This window comes from Mus musculus, chromosome 13 (genome assembly GCF_000001635.26).
Source record: "Mus musculus strain C57BL/6J chromosome 13, GRCm38.p6 C57BL/6J".
Taxonomy (NCBI): Eukaryota; Metazoa; Chordata; class Mammalia; order Rodentia; family Muridae; genus Mus; species Mus musculus.
In genome coordinates this window covers 49,126,531-49,149,570 of record NC_000079.6, presented here as the reverse complement: position 1 = coordinate 49,149,570, position 23,040 = coordinate 49,126,531, and the positions used below count along the sequence as shown (strand labels likewise).

The 23,040-nt window shown below is 53.3% G+C and overlaps 1 protein-coding gene across 28 annotated transcripts in view; it reads left to right on the top strand.

The window, feature by feature from the left end:
* The first annotated feature begins 996 nt into the window (after positions 1 to 996).
* Positions 997 to 23,040, top strand: part of Wnk2 (WNK lysine deficient protein kinase 2) — a 112,273-nt gene continuing 90,229 nt past the window's right edge. For 22 of the 28 annotated variants that reach the window (XM_006516979.3, XM_030247449.1, XM_030247446.1 and 19 more), the window contains exons 1-2: positions 1,539 to 1,809; positions 2,337 to 3,019. In XM_006516979.3, coding sequence (XP_006517042.1) covers positions 2,339 to 3,019 — 681 coding nt within the window. In that variant the 5' untranslated portion in view covers positions 1,539 to 1,809; positions 2,337 to 2,338. Of the gene's footprint in view, positions 1,810 to 2,336; positions 3,020 to 21,111; positions 22,021 to 23,040 lie in introns of those variants that run through there. The other 6 variants (NM_029361.4, NM_001290313.1, NM_001290311.1 and 3 more) reach the window with 4 other exon arrangements.

The following is a 23,040-nucleotide window of genomic DNA, read 5'->3' as shown; positions in this document are numbered from 1 at the left end:
CCCACATTCTGCCCCAGCTTGGGAGGTGCAGCTTGGATCCCCATCTCCAGAGACACTCAGACCCACAGAGCTGGCACCTGCGCTCTGCTTCTGGTTGAGTGGGCTTTACGTTCATGCCTGACTCCCAAGGTAGATGAGAAATGAGATAATATAAATTAACAGGCATCTGGCAAATGCCCAGTCCAGTGACAAGTACACAATTTAACCCCTGGGTCTCTGGGGTATATGTTGGAGTCCTAACTTCATGGCTCTCAGTTTTCATAACGTAAGTAGTCCCAGCATTCCCCCTTTAAGGAGACAGTGTGCTACCACCCAACTCAGCTAGGAAGTGACTTGAACATCAGCCTTTTAAAGTTACTTTTGACTGGTATCAGCATCCACTGACAGCCCCTAGCAGGGCCAGGGAAACCCTGTCACTGGGTAACAGCTCTGTCTGCATTTGCTTCCCTTTAATCGTGAAGGATGTGTTGCCTCTGTTGGCTTTTCTGTCTTATGAGTTGCTGGTGTCAAAGGCTCTAAGGCCAGCAGCCGCTGGCCATCGGTTCACATTTGTAACTTGCATCTTTGACAGGGTGCCATACCATCAGGATGAGCAAAGAGATCAGAACATGCTGGTAACTTCCTTTGCGCTGTTTTCTTCAGGTGAAGTGACCCCAATGATGTGCATCACAACTGGTGAGCCCAGGTGCAGGTGCCTGGCATGGGCTCAGAAATCAGGTCAGTCTTCTGTGACCCTTGCAGTCAGGTTCAGAGATGCCCGGGGCAAGGGCTTGTCTGGGGTAATTGAGTAGCTCAGGGGGTGGAGAGAGAAGCTCCTGAGGGGGTTGAGGGTGGGGAAAGATGGCAATCAATATGGTAAGTCAAGGGGTTTCTGGAAACCTTTTCCAGTTTCCATCTTGGGACCTCTGAGATTTAGGACAGAGAAATCCTTTCTATTTTTTTTTTTCATTTATTTTTGAGACGGTTCCTGGTTCCTTTATTGCCACGTGACCCAACTCCTGGATCAAGTATCCTCTGCCCCCCACAGCCCTCCCCCACCGGTGTTGGGATTATAGGCTTGGGCCACCACGCTACTGATCAGGGCAAAAGGACATCTGTCTTTGAGATCTGGATTTGCTTAATGGAAAAGAGGGACACAGCGCTTACTGGTACCAACGTCCGTGGATGATAGTGAGGTTTTCCCATATCCTGGCAGTACAGAAAGGCCCAGAAGACACTCCAATTTTGCAACCATACTTGGGCACCTAGGATATCCTGAGGTTGTCTGTTTTGTCTTGGCATAGGTTCCAGGATTTGGCTCTCTGGCTAAGTCACGTTGTCTGTGGCCTGCCACCTCCGGGGAAAATAGAGCCCCTCAAGGCCCCACAGTTCAGCGGACCACTTCCAAAGAGCTTCAGGGCCAGGCGCCGGCCTGGAACCCTTGCCGCAGGTGGAGGCCATGGGGAGCATCCCGCAGGTGGCGGCGCTCAGCCGCAGCCAGGTGGGCGTGTCAGGCCCCGCCCCGCGCTCCGGTCTTGGGGAGGGTGGGACGAACGGAAGCCCCGCCCTCCCCGCGCGCTAGTTCGGAGCCGGTGCGGGAGCGGAGGCGCGCGGAGCCGGCAGGAGCACGCGGGAGCGCGGCCCCGCAGCGGCCCGGCCCGAGGGAGCAGCATCGTAGGAGCAGAACGGCCTGGCGACCCCCGCTGCAGCCAGGACCCCGCCCCAGCGCGACGCGGCCCCGAGAGAGGACTCTGGCCCCGGAGCGCGGCCTCGCCCTCCTCGCTCGCCCGGGTCCCCGGGCTGCGGGCATGGACAGCGCCCGCTCGCCCTGTGAGTATCGAGCTCTCCCGTTCGCCGCCTTTGTGTGCGCGCCGCGCCGCCGCAGCCCCCTCCCCGCGCGCCCCGGGCCCGCGTCCTTTGTGGAGCCTGCTCCTGTCCGGTGCTTCCCTTTACCCCGGCCTCCCTGTCCCTTCCCCACCCGCTCGCGGGATAGCCTAGCGGGGTCGCTCCAGTACTGGCCTTGACCCCTTTCTCCAGCCTCCCGAGCCCTTCTGTAGCTCCTTTGAGCCCTCAGGGACACCTAGCAGGTCGTCCCTCCTGGAGTCCCTGGGACAGCTAGAGACAGGCCGTGTTCCCGGCTCGGAGCTGAGTGAAGCAGGGCATCCCCTTGCAATCCTCGCCTCGGGGTCCGGTCTGCAGCCCTCTCCCCGGAGCCCGCAGAGGACCGCCCGGCAGGTCACTTCTGCGGTGGGGCTGGGCAGGGCGCGGGCCCAGAGGCGGCGCTGTCTCATCCCGCGGCCCAGGCAGGTGCGGCGGGGCTGGCGCTCACGCAGGGTCCGTGTGTCCTTGGCCCGCAGAGATGGACGGCGATGGCGGCCGCCGAGACGCCCCCGGCGCGCTGATGGAAGCCGGGCGCGGCACGGGGTCGGCGGGCATGGCGGAGCCGCGGGCGAGGGCGGCGCGGCTCGGGCCCCAGCGCTTCCTGCGGCGCAGCGTGGTGGAGTCGGACCAGGAGGAGCCGCCGGGCCTGGAGGCGGCCGAGACGCCGAGCGCGCAGCCCCCACAGCCTCTGCAGCGCAGGGTGCTTCTACTCTGCAAGACGCGCCGGCTCATCGCGGAGCGCGCCCGGGGCCGCCCCGCCGCGCCCGCGCCCGCCGCGCCCGCTGCGCCTCCCGGCTCCCCGAGTGTCCCCTCGGACCCTGGCCCGGAGCGAGCGGGCACGCAGGAGCCCAGCCCAGATCCCACCACCGCCTCAGCCGCAGCCGCGCAGGTCCCCGACGGCGGCCCGAGGCAGGAAGAGGCGCCGGCCCCAACACAGGAGGACGCTGGAACCACCGAGGCAAAGCCGGAGCCCGGGCGCGCACGCAAGGATGAACCTGAAGAGGAGGAAGACGATGAGGACGACCTCAAGGCCGTGGCCACCTCTTTGGACGGCCGCTTCCTCAAGTTCGACATCGAGCTGGGCCGGGGCTCCTTCAAGACGGTCTACAAGGGGCTGGACACGGAGACCTGGGTGGAGGTAGCATGGTGTGAACTGCAGGTGAGCGCCGCTGCCCCGCAGGTGGGCTGTCCGCAAATGCGTCCTTGGGTGTGTCCTTGCTCATATGAAGGGCTTTAGGCAGCCCTGGGGATGGTGGCTGGTATGTGTCACCCTCTGTGTGGGTGTCCTGCAGGATATGTGCCTCGTGTATGGCTAGCCTGTTGGTGCTGTTTCTGGACCTGTGCACACACAGGTTGAGGCTTGCCATCTTGGAGGTCAAGGCTGGGTATGTGCTGTGCCCATGGTGACATAGGCTCTGGAGTGGTCAGTGGAGGTTCGTTCTGTCAGCCCATGCTCCTTGTCCGTCCACAGAACCCACTTGTACTGGCTCAGTAGGGACTGGAGGGTAGTGAGAGAGAAGGCTGTCTTTAGGCCCTTTTCTAGGTGGCTTGGAAGCTCCCAGCTGTCCTCAAATTAGCATTTTTCCTGTACCCTGCAAGATGTATGTGTGATAACTGCAGATGCCTGCAAGGGTTTCCTCAGATTCAGGAATGATGATTGGTGGGTCTTTGGTGTTCTGCTGGCCAAGGCCAAGAAGCCCTGTCAGCAGCCTCCTGGTGTTCTAAGAGCCTGGTTTGTTCACACGTTAGCTGTGTGAGTGAAAATTATGGGGGAAAAAAAGGCCTGCCTTTTTTCTTTCTCTCTCTTTCCCTCTTCTCCACCCCCTTTCTTCCTTCCACCTTTCTCTTGTATCTCTCTCTTTTTTTTTCTTTCCTTTCTTTTCTGGAAGCAGAGGCTCAGCATGTATTTTTCATAACCTTGCCCTCACGTTAGCTGTGTCAGCCCTGGCCCTGAAGATTATATAAACCGCAACCCTAGCCGTCCTGGGGCCAGCCTTGGAAGAGGAGGCAGCTCCTGTCACAAGGGGTGTTTACAGGCCCTCCCTTACTGGGAGGGAGGGGCAGCTGTCAGGCAGGGGCCAGCTGGGAGAGTGCTGGCTGGAGGTGTAAGCCTACCCGCTGGCCCTTAAAGTTAGCTGGCCCTTCCAGGGCTGATGCATCCTGGGCAAACCTGGGTGAGCTGGGTGCCAGGGCTGCTGTCCGGTGCAGGATGCCTGCACTTTTGGCTGGGAAATGGGATGCAGGTGCTGTGTTCTCAGCACCTGCAGGGTGCTCTCTGCGTGCGTGTACAAGCTGGGCTCATTTCAGAGGTGACCTGTCATCAGTTCTGAGACAAAGAGCTTCAAAGGTCTTGTCTCCATACTGCCCTTTGGTGCTGAAATGGGAATACGGCTTCACATGCGAGGGTCAGTGGAGACTTTCAGCAGGAGTTGAGTTTCCTTCCTCCTTCGTGGTTCCTATGAGGATCACCCCTGACTTTTGCCTGGCATGTTTAGTGGAGTGCTTCTCAACCTCCCCAACACTGCAACCCTTTTGATACAGTTCCTTATGTTGTGGTGACCACTCCCCCCCCAACCAGAAAATTACTTCCATTGCTACTTCGTAACTGTAATTTTGCTACTGTTATAAACCACAATGTAAATATCTGTTTTCCAATAGTCTTAGGGAACCCCCAACTACCAAATTATTTTCATTGCTACTTTGTAACTGTAATTTTGCTACTGTTATGAATCATAAGTATCTGTGTTTCTCCATAGTCTTAGGTGACCCCTCTGGAAGGGTCTTGACCCACAGATTGAGAATCACTGTCCTAGACCTTGCAGAGAGAGAGTCTTGATTGTGCAGAATGGGTGGGGATGGGGAGGGGCAAATTCTGTGGCCCAGGGTCCTGAAGGGTGTATGCCCTGTGTCCCTGCTACCTGAAGAGGCACACAGGAGAGAGGATCAAGCAAGGGGATGTGAGTCTCGATTCTGGAGAATAGCATGATTCTTGGCTCCCCGCCTTCCTGCTCTTGCCAGATGGCCAGCGTGGCTCTCTGAGCACCTGCTGGTGCTGCTACTATGGAATGTCACTGAGGGTAGAGGACAGAGCAGCGGTGCTCCAGTAGGCTGGATGTGAGAGACTTCCACAGGCCAAGCCTGCCTATCTGGCGGAGGCATTGCAGAGTCCTGGGACTCTTGTTAATTCCTTCCCTTTAAGGCAAGGCAAGACAGCCTGCCCTTGTTGTGGGCGGGGCAGCAGAGGGTGGGGCCTGGACCCTGGCCAGGGGTCTTTGGATACTTGGCTCGAGGTAAAAATGGGGTAGCTTCTGGATTTTAGTGCTGTTCCTTGCTTGGGGGAGACTGAGAGCCCCCCAGTAGATGGGGAAAATGCCTTCACATCTTCTTCAGTGAGAGGTGCTGTTAATGCATGGCTTGGGCTGCAATGCATTGTATGGGGTTACCCTCCTTTATCTGGACCACCCTGGGGACAGCTCACATGACAGGGGTCTGGGCCTGCTTAGAGCCCCCTGGATGAGAGCCTCCAGATCACACACAAGTCATGTCAGTCCTGGAAACACTGATTAACTGTCTGATACTGTTCAGGAGATGGCTGGGTGTCACAGGATCTGGGAGATGGCAGAAGCCTGACTGGGGTGTGGGGCACAGGCTTGCTGTATAGAGCTCTGGGAGAACCCACCCAGAGGCCCCTGCGTGGTATCCTGGGTGGAGGAGATAGTTGGGCAGCAGGGATTCTACAGATACCCAGATCAGGGCATAGGCTAGGAGAGAGGAGCCAGAGTCTCTGCCCTGGGTCAGGGTAGGATCCCTATGCCTCCTGTGCTGAGGACCCCATCAGGGTATGGGCTATAGAGTTCTTGGCTCTGGACTCAGGAGGGAGTCTTGTTTATCCACCATGTACTGGGTTTTTCCTGAACCTCTGCAGTCTCCAGTGTTTCCAACTGCTGGGTAAGGCTCCTGAATCCCGGATGGCATGGTGAAGAGAGGGTCTGTCAGGACTTTGTTTTTCTCCTGGGGTGGTTAGCCTCCAAAGGGCTTTGGTCTGTTTACGCAGGTGCCCACTAAGTGGCCACTTTCATTTTTGCACCCTCAGTGGTGGTTCCAGTGTGGTCTCTACAGTGGCACACTGCTTGGAGTCTCTTTCCAGGGTTTTCTGCCAAGAGGCGGAATCAACACAGGCACAGGCCTGTTGAGTAGTTTAGAGGACACTGGGTTCCCTTTAGTGACTCTGTTTTGAAAGGGCCTGACAGGGAGAGCGAGCGGTGTGTACTTGTTCCACATCAAGGACAGGGAGATGGCCCACCTTCTCAACTGTAGCCGTGCCAAGCTGGAACTTGAATTGTCTTTTCTTTTACTCGGGGGTGGCGTGGGGAGGGTGGTATTTGAAAATATTTCCTCCTGCCCTGTCATTTATCCTTTGACTTTATCCCTGATAACAGAGTGCCTTATTTCTTTAAAAAAATATATATTATTTATTTAATGTACAAGTACACTGTAACTGTCTTCAGACACACCGGGAGAGGGCATCGGATCCCATTACAGATGGTTGTGAGCCACCATGTGGTTGCTGGGAATTGAACTCAGGACCTCTGGAAGAGCAGTCAGTGCTCTTAACCACTGAGCCGTCTCTCCAGCCCCAACAGAGTGCTTTATAACAGCAAAGCCCCCTAGAACCCGCCTGTTCTCATCGTTTCTCCCTGCTTTTGGGGGATTTAGGCTCCCAGGGTCTCTGTGCCTCCGCCTGCTACAGAAGTTCTGCTGCATGCTACTCTTGCAGGGCAGGGGCTTCTCCCTGGTGGGGCCCTGTGCCGAGTGTGAGTCCATATACCTTGGAGAGATACTCAGTCCTTGGTCCTTAGCTTGGAGACTGACTGGACCCAAGCAGAACAGTATGAGGCCTAAGCCTTGCTTGCTAGGGACAGAGGAGAGCTGGGATCAGGGTCCTCCAGTCACTAAGCGGGTCCTGCTGCTGCTGCTGCTGCTGTGTTATGGGCAACAGTGGACCTCTAGAAGAGCTCCATGTTCCAACCTCAGGCTCCAGCCAGAAGCTCAGTGTCCTCAGCTGCCAGTGCAGGGATCAGGTATCACCCAAGGGGTCATCTTGTATGGCTTATGCCTAGGAAGACGGCTCAAGTACCCCTCAGGCTTTTTCCAAGGGTTCTGTCTGCCTTCGTGGGATCTAGGTGAGGTGGAAGGCCCAGGTCCAGGGCCTGGAGAGCCCTGGGATCGTGCTGTGATAACCTTGTGTAAGAACCCTGGTTGCTACCTTATGTGTCCCCTGTGGTGTGGGGACAGGAGGCAGTGAGCCGCAGTCCCAGCAGACAGAGGTGCTTGTAGGGAGAGGACACACTCTGAGACAGCGTGGCCTGATTCAGCTGGCGGTCACCTGGCCTTCTTCCTGTCTTCTTTTTGTTTTTTTTTTTTAATCCCCTGAGTGCCTAATTCCGTTCGAAGAGCTCTGATTGACAACTGGTCTGTGTTAGCGCTGAGTTCACCTCCTTCGTGTGTCCTGACCGCAGTCTTGTTTGTTTAGTGAGAAGGTTGGCTTTGAATGGACTGTGGGTATGGCTTTCCCATCAGGTATAGAAATGTGGGCACCCGCACTTGGGCCCCTCCCTCCATCCTCACTCTTGAGTAGTGTCCTGAGGTGTGTGTGGTGAGCTGTGTGGTCAGACATGGTGAGTAGCAGTTTAGGCTGTGGTTACCATTGCTAGGGTGTGGGGAGTCCAGGCACCCATAGAGGCAGGTGCTTCTATGTTCTCAGAGGCCCAGGCCTTTGGAGGTACCCAACTGAATCTGATCCAAGGCCAGATCTTCATGTGACAAATCACGACACTCTGTTTCTCGTTTCTCTTCTCTAATCTTCTCTTCTCTTCTCTTCTCTTCTCTTCTCTTCTCTTCTCTTCTCTTCACAGATTTATTTATTATATGTAAGTACACTGTACCTGTCTTCAGACACACCAGGAGAGGGCATCAGATCCCATTACAGATGCTTGTGAGCCACCATGTGGTTGTTGGGATTTGAACTCGGGACCTTCCGAAGAGCAGTCAGTGCTCTTAACCACTCTCTCCAGCCCTGTGTTTCTCTTCTCATTCTCTGCTCATTCTCTTATCTCATACATAAGGGTAAAATGGCACGTGCAGTTTATATGACCTTCTGTCCTTGACTTGGTGTTTCTACAGCTCTGAGTGTCCAGATACCTGTGAGGCAGCTGGATCCACCTCCCGTGGCACCGGTCTAGAACTTTCTGTGAGGATAGCCACATCTCTCTCCGTGTTCTATCTGCATGTGCCCTACTGGGCACTTGATTTGCATGTTAAACATGGGGAGTGGCCAGGCCTAAGACTGACTGAGGACTAGGCAACCTTAAGGGATAGCAGACAGGTTATATGGTGACTTACAGAAGGGGCACTTAGGGCTGAAGGAGTTCAAGGTGATATCTGATTGGCTGGGCACTGAACTGGGACTGGTTATAAAGACTGGGTAGGGGTGTACTGGCGGGGAGGATCGGGTTGGTGACTGCAGGGTCAAGAGATATCTGAGGTCAGGGTGGCTTCTGAGCACTTTGTCACCTGAGGATTGGGCAGACTTTGAAGCTCCATGTTTCTAAGCTCATTGGTGACCATGCTCATCAGGGAGGTGGTCTTTTGTTGAGCCCGGCCCCTGGATCCAGGCCTGGGAGCACAATGGCGAACAGATCAGATCATGATCCCGGGAGACATGGACAAGTGTCAGCAGATCTCAGAATGCCGTGGTGGGAAGGGAGTTGGGTGCTTAGGAGCCTTGTGGGAGAGGGACTGGAATCATTTGGACTGGACAGCAGTGTAAAGGCCCTGAGGTTGGAGCTAGAAAAGCAGGTATGGTATGGACGGAAGGTGATGCAGCTAGATGGGCCTCAGGCACGGCCTGGAGGTGTGGCTAGGGCTTTTGTCTAGGGTGTTCTGAGCAGAGGAGAGGGCAAGAGTACATGGCAGGGAGCCAGCTAGGAGAGCAGGGTGGGGAGGAGGCTCAACTGCAGTGGACTCGATTGTGTTCAGAGAGTAAGATTTGAAGGTGGGTGTGGGCAGGGACTTGGGCCAGCAGGACACAGGACAGTTTTGCTGGCAGAAACTGCCTGTGGAAGCTTCAAGTGTAGAGGCAGCCGTGGAGGATGAGGTGGGTGGGGCTGTGTGTGTGTGTGTGTGTGTGTGTGTGTGTGTGTGTCTCAGTTGCAGTGGAGGCCAGGTCAGAAGAGGGGTTCCTGGAGCCCCGGTCTTGCCCGGTGGCTTTCACGGGTCAGGTGTGATTCTGGCCACTGAGTCATAAAGGTGGGGGCAAGTGTTTCCTCGCTTCAGGTGCTAAATTACAATAAGGAAGTTGTTAGTCTCATCTCCATTTTGCTAGCTGGCTATCCAAGGCAGCAAAAGGCTGCTCATCTTCCAGAAAGCGCAGTTTTACTCGTGACTCTTTGGTGCCCTGTAGGTGTCTCTTAGGGCTTGTGGCTTAGACCTGGCTTGGGGCCGAGGCTGCAATGTGTCCAGTGTGAATGCTTGGGGCCCAGGTTACTGCGGTAATGGAGGAGAACTTGACCTGGTCCAGTGGAGGTTTAGGCTGTGTGTCTGGTCTCCTTTGTGGTCTGCTCCCGGCCAGCGGCTGTGTGTGGTGAGACCCTCGTGTCTTTTTTGCAGAGCTGATATGGATACTAGGGCCTTGGCAAGCACTACACTGAGTAGTGGTAGGAAGGAGATTTGGGGACATATAGCCAGGTAAGGTATGCCACCACAGATTCTGACCCTATACACATGGATAATGTGTGTGTGTGTGTGTGTGTGTGTGTGTGTGTGTGTAAACCCTGCTACCTGATTCTGATCGGTGGGTACCTTAGTGTCTTTATCTTTGGATAGGGGATGGTGCCGCCGAGCCCTCAGAGTCGCATCCCTCAGAGCACACGGATGGACCTGCCATGGTCCTCTTCCTGCCTGCACTTGCTTTGGAGAGAAAGTTGATCCTCTCAGGGCTGAGCCCTGCTCCCCACCTGGTTGTGAGCAGTAGAGCCCCGGGCTCTGGGCTGCACCAGCTTCATCATCCAAGTTGCAGATAAGGGTCAGGGTGTGAAGCAGAGCAGCTGGAGTTTCGAAAGGCAAGTCAGGACCTGGCTGTAGCCACTGGTACCCCAGGGTGAGACCTTGTGCCTAGCAGGCGGGGTGACAGGGTTTGGTGGGTGGATGGTAGCTGCAAATTCACCTCCTTCCCGGCGTTTTGAAGTCCAGTTTTGTTCCTGGTCCCCAGAATATTGGGTTACTGCTTCCAAGCCAGCTTTCATTAAATATATATTAGGGCTATGGAAAAGAATAAGAGAGAACTGTTGGAGATAGTGTGGTGTTGGCAGAAGGGAGACAGATGAAGAGAATAGGAGAGAGAGAACCCAGAAGAAGACCCACACTGAGGAATGTGACGGCTTTAATAAGGGAGACTTCAATGGAGTAGTGTGAGGCCTTTCAACAAACGGTGCTGTGACAGGTAACCTTCCAATCCAGGGATGTAGCTCACCGCAGCGCTTGCTGAGTGCGCTAGGGTCCACCTCAGCTCTGCAAAAAGACACAACACACAAGGTAAAGAAAGAACACACACACTTCAGACAGGACGCAGAGTGCATGCAAGCCTGGAAAGGATCCCATCTAAGTCTAAAGTACTCAGAAGCCAGGTGAAAACCAAGGCGAGCTTGGCTTCGGCAATAACGCTTAGCTGCGCCACCTAAGGCATGGCCCACGCCGGGTAACCGATAAGCTGAGTTTCATTAAAATTAAAATCTTGTCTGTGAAAGACACAGCCAAGAGGATAAAGAGACTAGCCACAGACTAGAAGAAAATATTGACAGATACCACTGATAAAGGAATTCAAAACATACAAAGAAGGTTTCAGAACTCAGCAGTTAAGAAAACAACCAGCAAAAAAACAAAAAACAAACAAAACAAAGCAAAAACCCACAAAAAAAAAAAAAAAAGCCGGGCATGGTGGCGCATGCCTTTAATCCCAGCACTCGAGATTTCTGAGTTCAAGGCCAGCTTGGTCTACAAAGTGAGTTCCAGGACAATCAGGGCTATACAGAGAAACCCTGTCTCGAAAAACAAAACAAAACAAAACAAAAAACAAAAACAAAAAAACAAACAAAAAAAGAAAACAACCAGATTAAAAAATAACAACATTAATAAAGTAAGCTAAAGGCCTACATGGACACCTTGCCTGTCGGGATGTTCATATGGCCCCTGTCTTAGTCAGGTTTCTATTCCTGGACAAAACATAATGACCAAGAAGCAAATTGGGGAGGAAAGGGTTTATTCAGCTTACATTTCCACATTGCTGTTCATCACCAAGGAAGTCAGGACTAGAACTCAAGCAGGTCAGGAAGCAGGAGCTGATGCAGAGGCCATGGAGGGATGTTCTTTACTGGCTTGCTTCCCCTGGCTTGCTCAGCTTGCTCTCTTATAGAATCCAAGACTACCAGCCCAGAGATGGTCTGACCCACAAGGGGCCTTTCCCCCTTGATCACTAATTGAAAAAATGCCTTACAGTTGGATCTCATGGAGGCATCTCCCCAACTGAAGCTCCTTTCTCTGTAATAACTCCAGCTGTGTCAAGTTGACACAAAACTAGCCAGTACAGCCCCTAAGCATGAAAAGATGTATCACATGCCGCCAGGGAGATGCAAACTGAAGCCCCAGTGAGAGAGCACACTGAATACCTACTAGAATGGCCAAAGTCAGAGCAGCTGATGATATCACATGCTAATGGAGGCATGGAGCAGCTGGAGTGCTCCCTAACCACGATGGGGAATCCAGCAGCCTTCCTTCTTAGTACTTACCCTTTCGTGAACCATTGGAAGTTACACACCCACATTAAAGCCCCATGCATGAATGTTGATTAGTGGCCTCATTTGTAACTGTTAAAACATAGAGGCATCAGAGCTACCCTTCATAGATGACTGGATTCTGTGGCACGTCCAGAAAAATGGAGTATTCCTCAGCACCCAGAAGAGCAGAGCTGTCAAGCTGTGAAAGACAGGGAAGGATCTTAAGTGCATTGAGTAATGGAGAAACTGACCTATGAGGAATGCACCAGTCCAGGGCAGATGGGACGGTGCTAAATGAATCGACAGCTGTGTGCTTTAAAGGGCAAAACCGGGGCTGGCAGGATGGCTCAGCAAGTTAAGGTACCCAAAAGCAGAGAGAAGACTGACCTCTGACCTCTTTATGTGTGTCTCCTTTCAGTAAATAAATATAATTTAAAAAATAAATAAGTTCAACATTTGTTTCAAGGGGCTATGCTGTACTGTGGTCCTACCTGGCTCAAGGATGCTGTCCTGGTCCTGGGGAGATGTTTCCAGAGTGTAGCTCTGCTCTGCTCTGGAAAGGTAAGGAAGGGCAGGCTGGTCCTTGGACTAGCAGGGCAGCCTTGAGTCAGGGAGGGTCCCTCAAGCAGCTGTGGCCCTCACCCTGATGTTTAAGAACCAGCTATGTCCTAGAGGCTCTGGACATCCACGATGGCCAGGAGCGCTGTCCCCACCTGAGGGTGAAGGGGGTCGGTGAGAGGCTCAGCGTCTACAGTCCTGGAGGTTTTGCTCAGCGTGGCTCCCAGGGTTTTCCCAGTGGGGAGCTCCTGGCAAGGCCGCAGTTTTACAGGACCTGGACATATCAGCTAGGGTGAACATGGTCACAGGGCAGGAAGGAAAGGGAAGGGGCTTGGGTTTGATGGGAACTTCCGTAAGTGCTAAGACACACATATGAGCCCATCAGTCATGAAAACTATTTTCAGAGATGAGAAAGGCTCATCTGGAAGGATCCCACGAGAGGTCAGTTGGCAGAGCAGTGTTGGATGGCATGGCCCATGGTATCTCTGTTGTTCCAATGCATGCACTCAAAATGAGGCTACAGAAAGAGGTCTAGGAAGTGCTGGGTCAGCCAGGCGTTGTTATTGCAGAACTTCTCAGTGTCTTTAAAATGCCTACTGTGTTGTAATGTGCTGGGGCATATGAGAGACTGTGGCTTGCCTCCACCTTTCCATTCTCTGTAAGGCATCTTGTTGCCACAGCAGGGAGGGACACACGGAGACACTGGTGGAAGGTGGCTGATGTTGGAGGTGTTCTCATGATAGTTCCTTCAATCTCTGAAATGGTGCATTGTCCTGCACAAGTTAGTGGTGCTGTTGACAGCATGTGAAGCTAGCTGTGGAAAGCTGGTCTTGGCCCTGTGAGCCCTGCCAGTCTCAGGCCAGATGTTTCGGGAGGACCACCTCCCTTCACCGTCCCTCGCCTTCCTCTCGGTGTGTATGCTTGTGAATGAGTTGGGAAGACTTTCAACTGTGAGCCAGCTGTGGTGAGCCATGCCAATCTTAGGTCATCCCCAGAATCTGAAATCTAGAGATAGCCAATCAAGAGCCCCAGAGGCAACTCACCAGAAGCAGCTCTCCAGTATGGTAGGGACATAAGATTATTATTTTCTTTCTCTTTAGCTCTCCTCATCCATATTGACATTTGACCCTATTCTTGTTTGTTGTCTCATAGCTGCAAAAGGGCTGCCACAGCTCCAGGCAGCATAACCACACTTGAAAGCAGGAAGCAAATGCATAGTTGGGTAGATAGGAACCCAACAGCCTTTAAAGACCCATTTCTCCAAGGGCTAATCTGTATTTTAATTCTTGTTTTGTTTCGTTTGTTTGTTTGTTTGTTTTAAGACATAGTCTCACTATGTAGTTCTGAGTGTCTTGGAACTCACTCTGTAGACCAGGGTGGCCTGGAACTCAGAGATTCACCTACCTCTGCCTCCCAAGTGCTGGGATTAAAGGCATATGCCACCCAGCTTGTATTTCAGCTCTTAAAGGAAAATGTTTATAGGTATCTTCTTTCATCTTTCTGGCCGCAAGGTGATCTGTGGCCTCCATTGATGCAAGGGTGTCTGGGAAAGGCTTGATTTGCATAACGTTTTGATCTGTTACCTGAGGCTGAGTACCCTGGATGTCCAGGATGGGGTAGCAGACAGTGAAATAATTTCTTTCTCTAGGGGAGTGTTGGTGCTTTGTGCAAAGGAGCCCTCATCTGCCTGGGTCAGTCCCACCTGCCAGCTAGCCTGTCCATTCTTATCCACAGCTGGCCACAGTGGGCATCTGCAGGCCCTGAGGCCGTTTGCTCTCTCCTCCCAAGTGTCCTGTTCCTTGCTCTTTACCCACCATCTGGACCCCATGACAGTGTTTTTCTCCTCCCAGCTGTCCGGTTTTCATTTCCCTCAAACTTTTAATTTTCGAAAACCCCTAGCTACTGGCAGAGTGGAGTTAGGAGCTGGGCGCTCAGCCGTCTCTCCATCACCGCATTTGTAAACGTTTTATCTGACCCACTTTGGGTTCCTCTCTGAATACTTCGGCAAGCATCTCCTGACAGGAATAGGGACAGGTCCCCACAGAGCCTCTGCAGGGTCATGCCCAGGGCCCAGGTGGGTGGATCCTGCTGGATGTGTCTGGTGTGTGGCCTTGTGATTCCCACAATTGTTCTCTCTGGGTTCCCTGTTTGCACCTGGGATCTAGTCAGTGAAGAAACTGGTGTGGTGCTTGCTTGTCACATCTATTTTAATATAGAATGGTGGTTCTCTGCCTGTTGGTCATGACCCCTCTGTGAAGGTTTCTTAAGACCATGGAAAACACAGATAATTTGTGTTACAATTCATAACAGTAGCAAAATTACGGTTATGATGTAGCAATGAAAATGATCTTATGGTTGGGGGGTCACGGCAACATAAACTGTATTAAAGGGTTGTAGCATTTGGAAAGTTAAGAACCAGCCACCTAGAACAACCCCTTCCCGCTTTATCACCACCAGTTAGCCTTTGGTGCTGTCTTCCAAGGCTCCGCACGGTGATATGTATAGAACCTCTACTGGTTCTACCTGGTGCTTCTGCCCAGTGGAGTTGGATCGTGTTTCTCTGGAGCCGCTGCCACGGGGTGCTACACGTGCAGGTCACGGGGCTGGCCAAGCTGCTGTCCCTGTGGAACCACAAGTACTTCTAGCCCAGAAATAGCTGCACCGACACCCGTGGACGCCCTGTACTCTAGAGACTGAGCAGCTCCCAGCAGGGACTGCATCCATGTCTCCTTCTGAGGAAGAAGCAGAGGATATCAGGATGGTCATTCAGTCTTACTTCAGGCACCTACTTTGAGTCCAGGATTGCCATGAAGCCTAATGATACTGGGCAGTAGGTGCTGGCTGTTCCAGGCCCACTCTGTTGTTCTAAGTTAGCTTGGTGTTGCTAGGGACCCCCTAGCTTCCCTTCACTCTGAGCTCCTGGTTAGGAAGCCTGGATAAGAGATCCATCTATCCCTGTCCACTGACTCCTGGTTGAACTCCTGTGACTTCCGGAGACCACACAGGATGCCTGGTTTGACTGAATTGGGGCAGAGTATGTCTGAGCTGTTTCTCTTCTGCTGTCCGTGTACCTGCTTCGTTGGGGTGACACCCTAACAAGAGTGACTGTCTCTAGGGTTGGGATATGGTATGGAGCCTACAACCTCCTTCCTTGTTGAATGTGACCATGTCTGATGCCATCTTCTTGGAAAGTCTTTCAGTGTCATACTACAGCTTCACTGACATACATAGAGAGGTCTCACCAACTGCCCAGGGCCACCCCCACCCACCCAAGCCCCACATCCCACCTGACATTGGTTGAACACTGTGGGAACAGGTCCATTCCATTGTAAATTGTTCCTGAGCCAGCCCTACTGTTGCCCCCTTGCGGGGGCGGGGGGTGGGGGCAGAAGTGGGCAGAGACTCTTTTCAGTCCCTACCTCTGTTGATCCAGTTGGCCCAAACTTCTGTACCCCTCCAGGCTGGGGCTTTATCTGAGTCTGAGACACTAGGAGAGTTTCTTCATATTCCTGGGTGTGGTCTCCGCCTGGCTGCTCCTCAGAAGGTGGCTAAGGTGTAGAGTTTGGGGTGGAGTACCTCCTAGCTGTTCTCATGCCTCCAGGGTCTCAATGCTTCTCCTGTTATCTTGCCTGAGCCTGACTGTTTGGCCCCCTTGCCCCCTTTTGGCAGCAGGGTTTGTACTTCTGTAAGTTGGGGGTATTATGGGGTGCCATTTCGTCTTCACATCAGGAGATTATCCTGCCAGGCCAGTGTGCAGCAAGCTTCCCACATCATCTCAGACAGGCTTGGGTGTTTCTTCTCCTTAGTAGTTAGTTTCATCAGAGGAGAGGATTTGACCCTTTTGGAGTAAGTGTGGAAAACACAAGGCTGTGGAGGGGAGTGAATAGGGACCTGGACATGTGTCACCGTCCCCTCATCCTCGGGGCAGGGAGTTTCAGAAGCCCTGTGATCCCCAAGCCTTTGGCACAATGTCAGGGGCTGGCCCAGTGCCACAGCAGACAGGTCATGGCTGAGTGAGGTTACTTCAGCTGCTGAGAGACTTTTGGGTTAAGAAAGCATGCTGAGAACTTCTATCTGCTGAGTCCATGTGGGCACCTTTGTTTCCAGAGAGCCAAAGTCCACTTATACCGTGCCTGGAGGTGGGGACAAGTCCCTTTTTTGCTTGCTGACCTGCTGTGCTGACCCTGGTGGGTACGGTGGGTGCTGTGTGTGGGTGAGCCTTAGCCCCAGGAGTGAAGGTGATATTGCATTTATAGGTCGTCTCACGTAGGTGAGATTGGTATTCACTGAAACGCCATCTGAGGTTTGAAGTTTGTTCTGGGTTTTCTACACCATTTGCCCATCTTTGGTGGAGTTGGGGACAGGTGTGGTGGTGGCCCAGAACCTGTTCCTTCTGGGTTACTAGTTTTTTGTAAGTTCAAGATGAAATGGGATGATAGGTGCTGGGGCTTTAACTTGGTTGATAGTGCGTTTGGCTAGCGTGGACAAAGTCCTGGGCTCAGTCCCTAGCGTGGACTAAACCAGGTGTGGTGCTGTGTACACCTGTAATCCTAGCACTCAAGAAGCGGAAGCAGGTGGATCAGCGGTTCAAGGTCATTCCCGGCTGCATGATGCGTATGGGGCCAACCTGGGATACACAGACGCCGTGGATACCCCTGCCCCCCAAGTGCTGACTTAGGATGTCTTTCTCTTCATCAGAAGAGAAAGGGACATCTGTGCCAGATTGGGGAGCAAGCGCTGCAGGAAATTTGGGGTGTGTGTGCGTGTTCCCTGTGAGTGCTCTCTGCAGGTGGCTCATGCCCTTGCCACTTCCTCTGTGTGGCAGAACTCATGGGAGCAGGGCCAGAGTACCTGCCCAGCTGGCTGATAGCCCTGGGTACTTTCTCCTGATGATTGGAACCTAAGCCCCAAGTGAGATGTTGGCTGAGGCCCTGAGACAGCATTCTGCTGGAGTCTCCCCCCTTTCCTCCCAGTGACTGCCTGTACCTCTGTGTCTATTGCCCCCCCCTCCCCAGTTCCCCAGCTCTGTCTCCTCTCACCCCAGGAAGAGCCTATGAGGTTCACTTCTGGCCTGTCTGAAATGGCCTGTCAGCCTCTGTAAATATTTGATGACCGCAGTGATAGAGAGACAAAGACCGACTCTGTTCCCTTCTGGGGAGTGAGATGGTGACATTGGAACGTTCCAGCCTCTCTGGCTGCTTCCCTGATGGCTTGCAGATGGTTTTCAGGCAGGTTCTTTGTGTCTATTCACCCCAGGCCAGAGCAGAGCCCCTCTGCCTGCCAGGGTGGACACTGGCACCTGCCAGCTTCCCATCTGGAGGGTTTACTGGGTGGTGAGGGGCTGGGCCTGGCTTAGGGTCTCACCCTTATGACTTCCTGGCCTTGGCCACTGGGCCAGGAAGAAGTGGTGACCTGAGTATAGCACAGGCTTTTTGGCGATATACAGGAGCCCCAGTGCCTTGCTCTATGGCTTGTTTTGGCCTCCTGTATGGCTGTGTGTGTGGACAACCCTGCTGGGTCACATGTGTCTGATTACGCGTATATATCCTCTGCTTAGCTTGCTTGGGAACAGTCCTGCCCTGGGGGTGCTTCTGCAGGAATGAGGAGCTCTTTGAGGAAGCTTTATGGAGGGGCCACCTGTCCCATGGGCCCAGGGGACACTGTGTGTTTGGGAGGAGCAGGAACTACCTGGGGGCCCTGGGGCCCTGATGGGGAGGGTGAACATTTGCACAGCTGACAGCCTTTAGACAAAGGCCTTTGCATGTTTTCCACTCATCTGCAGGTGGGGCTGTGGCAGGCTTCCTGGTGGAGGCTGAATCACAAGGGTCAAAGCTATGACTGTGAATGGCCACTACACCCACATGTCCTCTCTGCTCAGCAGGAAGGTTTTCTGGGGTTTGGGGGACATCAAGGTACATGCACGATGTTCTTGGCAGACGTTCACAGTTGGAGGGGGTGCTGCAGTTCTACAGGCTAAGTGGTGTTAGGGCTCATGGTGGGGACAGCTCTTGGCTGGTCTGCCTTTGTGGGGTTCCTGTGGGGAGTGTGTCCTTGTCACCAAAGACCATGTCTGATGGCATTTGTCAGATGTGCAGGCTGGTGTTCAAATGGCAACTGTCAGGGCCATGTCCTGGTGCATAGTACTAGTGTGGAGCCTGAGGCTCAAGTCTCTCCAGCCCGGTCATGGGGCAGCAGTGTCCCTGATGCACAGGTTGATACAGGGCTTCCATCTGACTTAGTTCCCTGAGGATGCGGGGCATTACATAAATGTATGGGAAGACCTGTTTGCCCACCTCTGGGGCCCTGGCACAGGGAAGTCACAAGAGCAAGGCAATCTCCCACAAGGCAGGCACCTTCCCAGGCCTGCATGTAGCAGAGATGGCTCGTGGTGTGTGCTTTGTGACATGGGCTGGGAGGCTCTGTCCCCTGTCCTGATGTGGCAGCACATCAGGGTCCAGAGAGTGCTACCAGGAGGCGTGGTATGCATCAGGTATGTCTGGCCAGTGTGGCAAAGCGCAGGGCTGCAGGGCTGGCCTACCTTCCCCAGCTCTCCCAGGGCTGCAGAGCTCTGTCCTGCCTTAGGCTGAGGTCAACTCAGAGCAGGTCATGACAGGTTAGGCCAGGCTGGGTGGGTAAGGGAACAGGGCAGTTTGAGAGAAGCCTGACCTGAAGTGTGCTGACAGGCCATTGTACTGGCCCTTCATCCCCAGATCCTCTCTCCCCACTGTCACTTGGCCATCAGATTCAATGCTGAGCCAATTCCCCATGGATCCATTAGTGGATCATTTATAGCAGTGTCTAGGGGATAGATAGGTGGTGTGGCTGAGGGGACTTTGTGGGGACCACTCTTGCCAGGGACTGGGGCAGGGGGTGGGTGTCTCATATATTGTGCAGACTGGCCACTGTGCCCTTTGGTCTCACCAAGATGGGGCAGGGGCAGCTGTGATCAAGATGGGGTGGACTAAACCCCATGTCAGAAGACCAGATGACTGCAATAGACTAAGGCTGTCAGTTGGACTCTGCCTAGAACCCTTGTCACTTGGGGAGACCGCCTGGGGGCTATCCTCTATCCCCCATTCTCCAGCTCCCATTCCATATAGTGTCCTCTCTGGCCCTTTCAGCTATGGCCTCCAGGCCTTTCCCACCCATGTCAACCCTCCTGGTTGGCTCTCTATTTCCCTAACTGCTCTGGCTAGCCCTTCTCCGTCCCTCTGTAGTCTCCTCTCTGTTCCTCTGGCCCTCCCTGCGGCCTGTCTGGAGCCTGGTCTCCATAGCAACAGTTGCTGCTGTGGAAGCTGGCGCCCGCTGAGTCTCATCCCTTGGGGAGGTATTTTTGGCACTGCTGAGGGATTTTATTTTATCTTTGGTGTTGACTTTTACTCTTAGTGCCACAGAGCTGGGGCAGTGCTGGAGAAGCCTTGCTTTGGGGACACCTGGTCCTGGGGGCCTTTCCTGGCACCTGTGAAGGCCTAGCTCCAAGGTTGATAGGGGTGTATTTTGGAGAGCAGGTCTTGGGCCCCAGATAGGCCAGAGGACCCGGGCAACACTAGAAATGGGTGCATATTGGTGAAAAGGGGTATCGAGTGGTTCTGATTCCTGGAGTGACAGCAGCCTTGGCCGAGTGGTGTTGAGGCTCAGCTCATGGTGGGACTCATGATAAGGACACAGTGCTATGAAGAATGGAATTCTTCATGGAAGGCTGGCCTCAGAACTGCTCTGATGCCTCTCTGTTCTTTTGCAGGCCCCTGTGGTAGGCACGATCTCTGTGATGCTGGTGTGTGCCCTACTAGGTCATTTCTGCAAGTCAGGGTTGCTCCTTTTCAATCCTAGTATTGGGAGAATTTTGACAGATAGACCAAGAAGAGAATGCATGTCATGTGATATCTGTGAGCCACCAGCAAGTGACTGAGTGTATATGGGCCAAGGGACCTGGGGATCCAGGGCAAGGTGACACCAGCTTGGCTCCTCTCCTCATGTGAGATGTGAGTGACATGGACTGCCCCGCTCTGATTCTTGGTGTGTCATGAGATTGATGGTCTTGTGGCTGATAGGGATAGGTGGGGTATGTCCTACAAGGTCCTAGGTGGGTGCATGCCTGCCCACCCTGAGAAGCTGGCCCTGATCATAGTCCACTGTACTGCTATGCCCTGTGGGTGAGCCCCTGGTTGGAAGATGGACAAAAGGGACTGTGCCTCCTGGAGAGATGGGAAGAGTCCCTATCAGGGTCTCTGGTTCTGTGTGTCAGCTTGACACAGGCTGGAGTTATCACAGAGAAAGGAGCCTCCCTTGAGGAGATGCCTCCATGAGATCCAGCTGTAAGACATTTTCTCAATTAGTGATCCAGGGAGGGAGGACCCATTGTGGGTAGTGCCATCCCTGGGCTGGCAGTCTTGGGTTCTATAAGAAAGCAAGCTGAGTAAGCCAGGGGAAGCAAGCCAGTATGTAACATCCCTCTGTGGTCTCTGCATCAGCTCCTGCTTCCTGACCTGCTTGAGTTCCAGTTCTGACTTCTTTTGGTAATAAACAACAATATGGCAGTGTAAGCTGAATAAACCTTTTCCTCCCCAACTTGCTTCTTGGTCATGATGTTTGTGCAGGAATACAAACCCTGACTAAGATGGGCCTCTTTGACTCTCTCTTCCTCTTCTCCCTGGGAGATGTATGTGGCAGCAGCTGGCTGTTGCAGAAGCCTGGGAGGATAGAACTGTGCATCCTAGGGTGGGGGTGGGGGTGGGGCTGTAGTGAGCTGTGCTCTGGCCGTCAGACCTGGGAAAAACAAGTCACCTTTTAGGCCTCTCTGTCTCTCCTTCTGCCATTCCTCTGTGGAATGGCATCCACAGAGTCGATCATAGTGCCAACTCAGCCTTTGCCAGACTCTCCCTAGACTTGAGAGGCTCTCCATATGTGGATTGTCCAAATCAGGAAGCCTGGCCACATGGGAAGTCGAGGGCCTGGGCAACAAGTCCTTACTACTGAGGGTGGCTTCAAACAGATCAGAAAATGCAAGTACCCCTGATTACAGAGTGGTGGGTTCAGCCTGTCTTTGCCTGCTGTTCCTCCATAGGGAAGGGATTCCCCAGCTAAGCACCCTCGAGGGGCATGCCTCCTGCCTTTCCCAACCCATTCAGTATGAAGCAGGTGCTCCGCCTATGCTCATGGCAGATGAGGCCAGCCCCTCCTTCCCAGTTCCTCCAGGAGTATCCCGACAGGTGGTGGAAACTTAGGGAGAGGCAGTCACGCTTCACAGAAATGGCAGTTCTCTCTCCAGTGAGTATATTGGTGCAAACCCGAAGCCATTTATAGAGCGGATGCCAAAGAGAGCACTTCAGGAATTAAACTCCATGGTAACCTTGCCGTGGAAATGAAAATAGTCTTGCTGTAAACAGTCCGCTGCTGCCTGGGTCACGGCCCGGGTCCTCTGGAGGATGCCTGCCCTGCATGCTCACTAGTCTTGGATTTCATCGAGCTCTGCGGATGGTGGATAACTGGGGAGACGTGAGAGAGGAGCCCCGTGCATTCAGGGAAGCTCTGCTGTGGCTTCATTTTTGTGTGTGTGAAGACTGCATTGCACCTTTGTGCCTGCTCCCTGCCCCCACATCCAGGGGCACTGTGAGGGTCCCACGACCCTCTTTCAGTTCTCTGCTGGGTCCTTCTGGGTGTCTGGTTCCTTCTGTTACTTGTAAGTTACACTGCAAGGGCAATTTCCAGGCAAGATGCAGAGCAGCATGGTGCCTGATGGCTTCCCTGACGAGCCTGGAGCAGACGGTCCCAGGTGAGTGTATGCTCTGGTGGTTTATGTCTTTGTCCCAGCATCCACTGCTGGGCTGGGCGGTATTCTTCTGCAGTGGCGTTTTGTGTTAACACGACATGATGCTTTATAATTTTCTGAGGAATACTTTTGAAGAAACCGTAGGAGAAATATATTGTTCTCATTGTCCAGCATGAGGACGTCTGCTCACGTGTCTGGTTCCTCTCCCTGTGGTGTGTGCTCTCTGTGTTCTTATGCACACGATTGGTGAGCTACTCCCCTCTGGGTGTTCAATGGTTGTGGTTCTAGAGGAGCCTGGTGCCAGGCTACAACAGCCTGAGCTTTCCAGCCTCATCTACCCAAGGCTGCTGCAGCCTGACGGAGAAATATAGCCCCTTAGAAATAGCTTTTTTCTTTCCACTGGTCTCCAGAGAAAAGGTCTGATCTAGAGAGGTATGTGTAGGCTTCTTATCTGGGGAGGATGGCCATGAGGCAGTGTCTTGTCCCAGGTGGGATGGGGCTGGGCAGTTGTAGGTCATGCATTTGTTACCAAAGTTGTGTTCGCTCCACAGTGGAGGCTGAATCTGGGCCTAGGTCAGGACAAGCTGGTCCTCATGCCTATTCCTTGCTTGGAATGTGGACAGGTTGATGACCTACTGTGCTGTCAGTGGCCTGGGGAATATGGTGGGTCATAGTGGCCTCAGGGCCATCCTTGGGCTTGATTCTCTCTCTGGAAGCAGACTCTATGGTCAACTCCAAGCCTCGGGGACCTCAGTGGAGAACAGCCTGGTGTCCTCTTGGTCTTGATTTGTTCTTACCAATGGCCTGTGCTTAGATCAAGGGACAGATGGCATTGTGACAGGAGAACCCTTGTGTCCAATCACCTTGTCTGTAGCAAACCTGGGCAATGTGGTGTTCCCCTGGACCCCTCAGGTGAAGGTGGAGTGGAGTAAACGCCTATCTTACCAGGACTTTAAAGTTTTAAAAATTATCTATCTGTTTATTTTGTGAGCCTATATGTGCACATGCCACAGCATGCATACA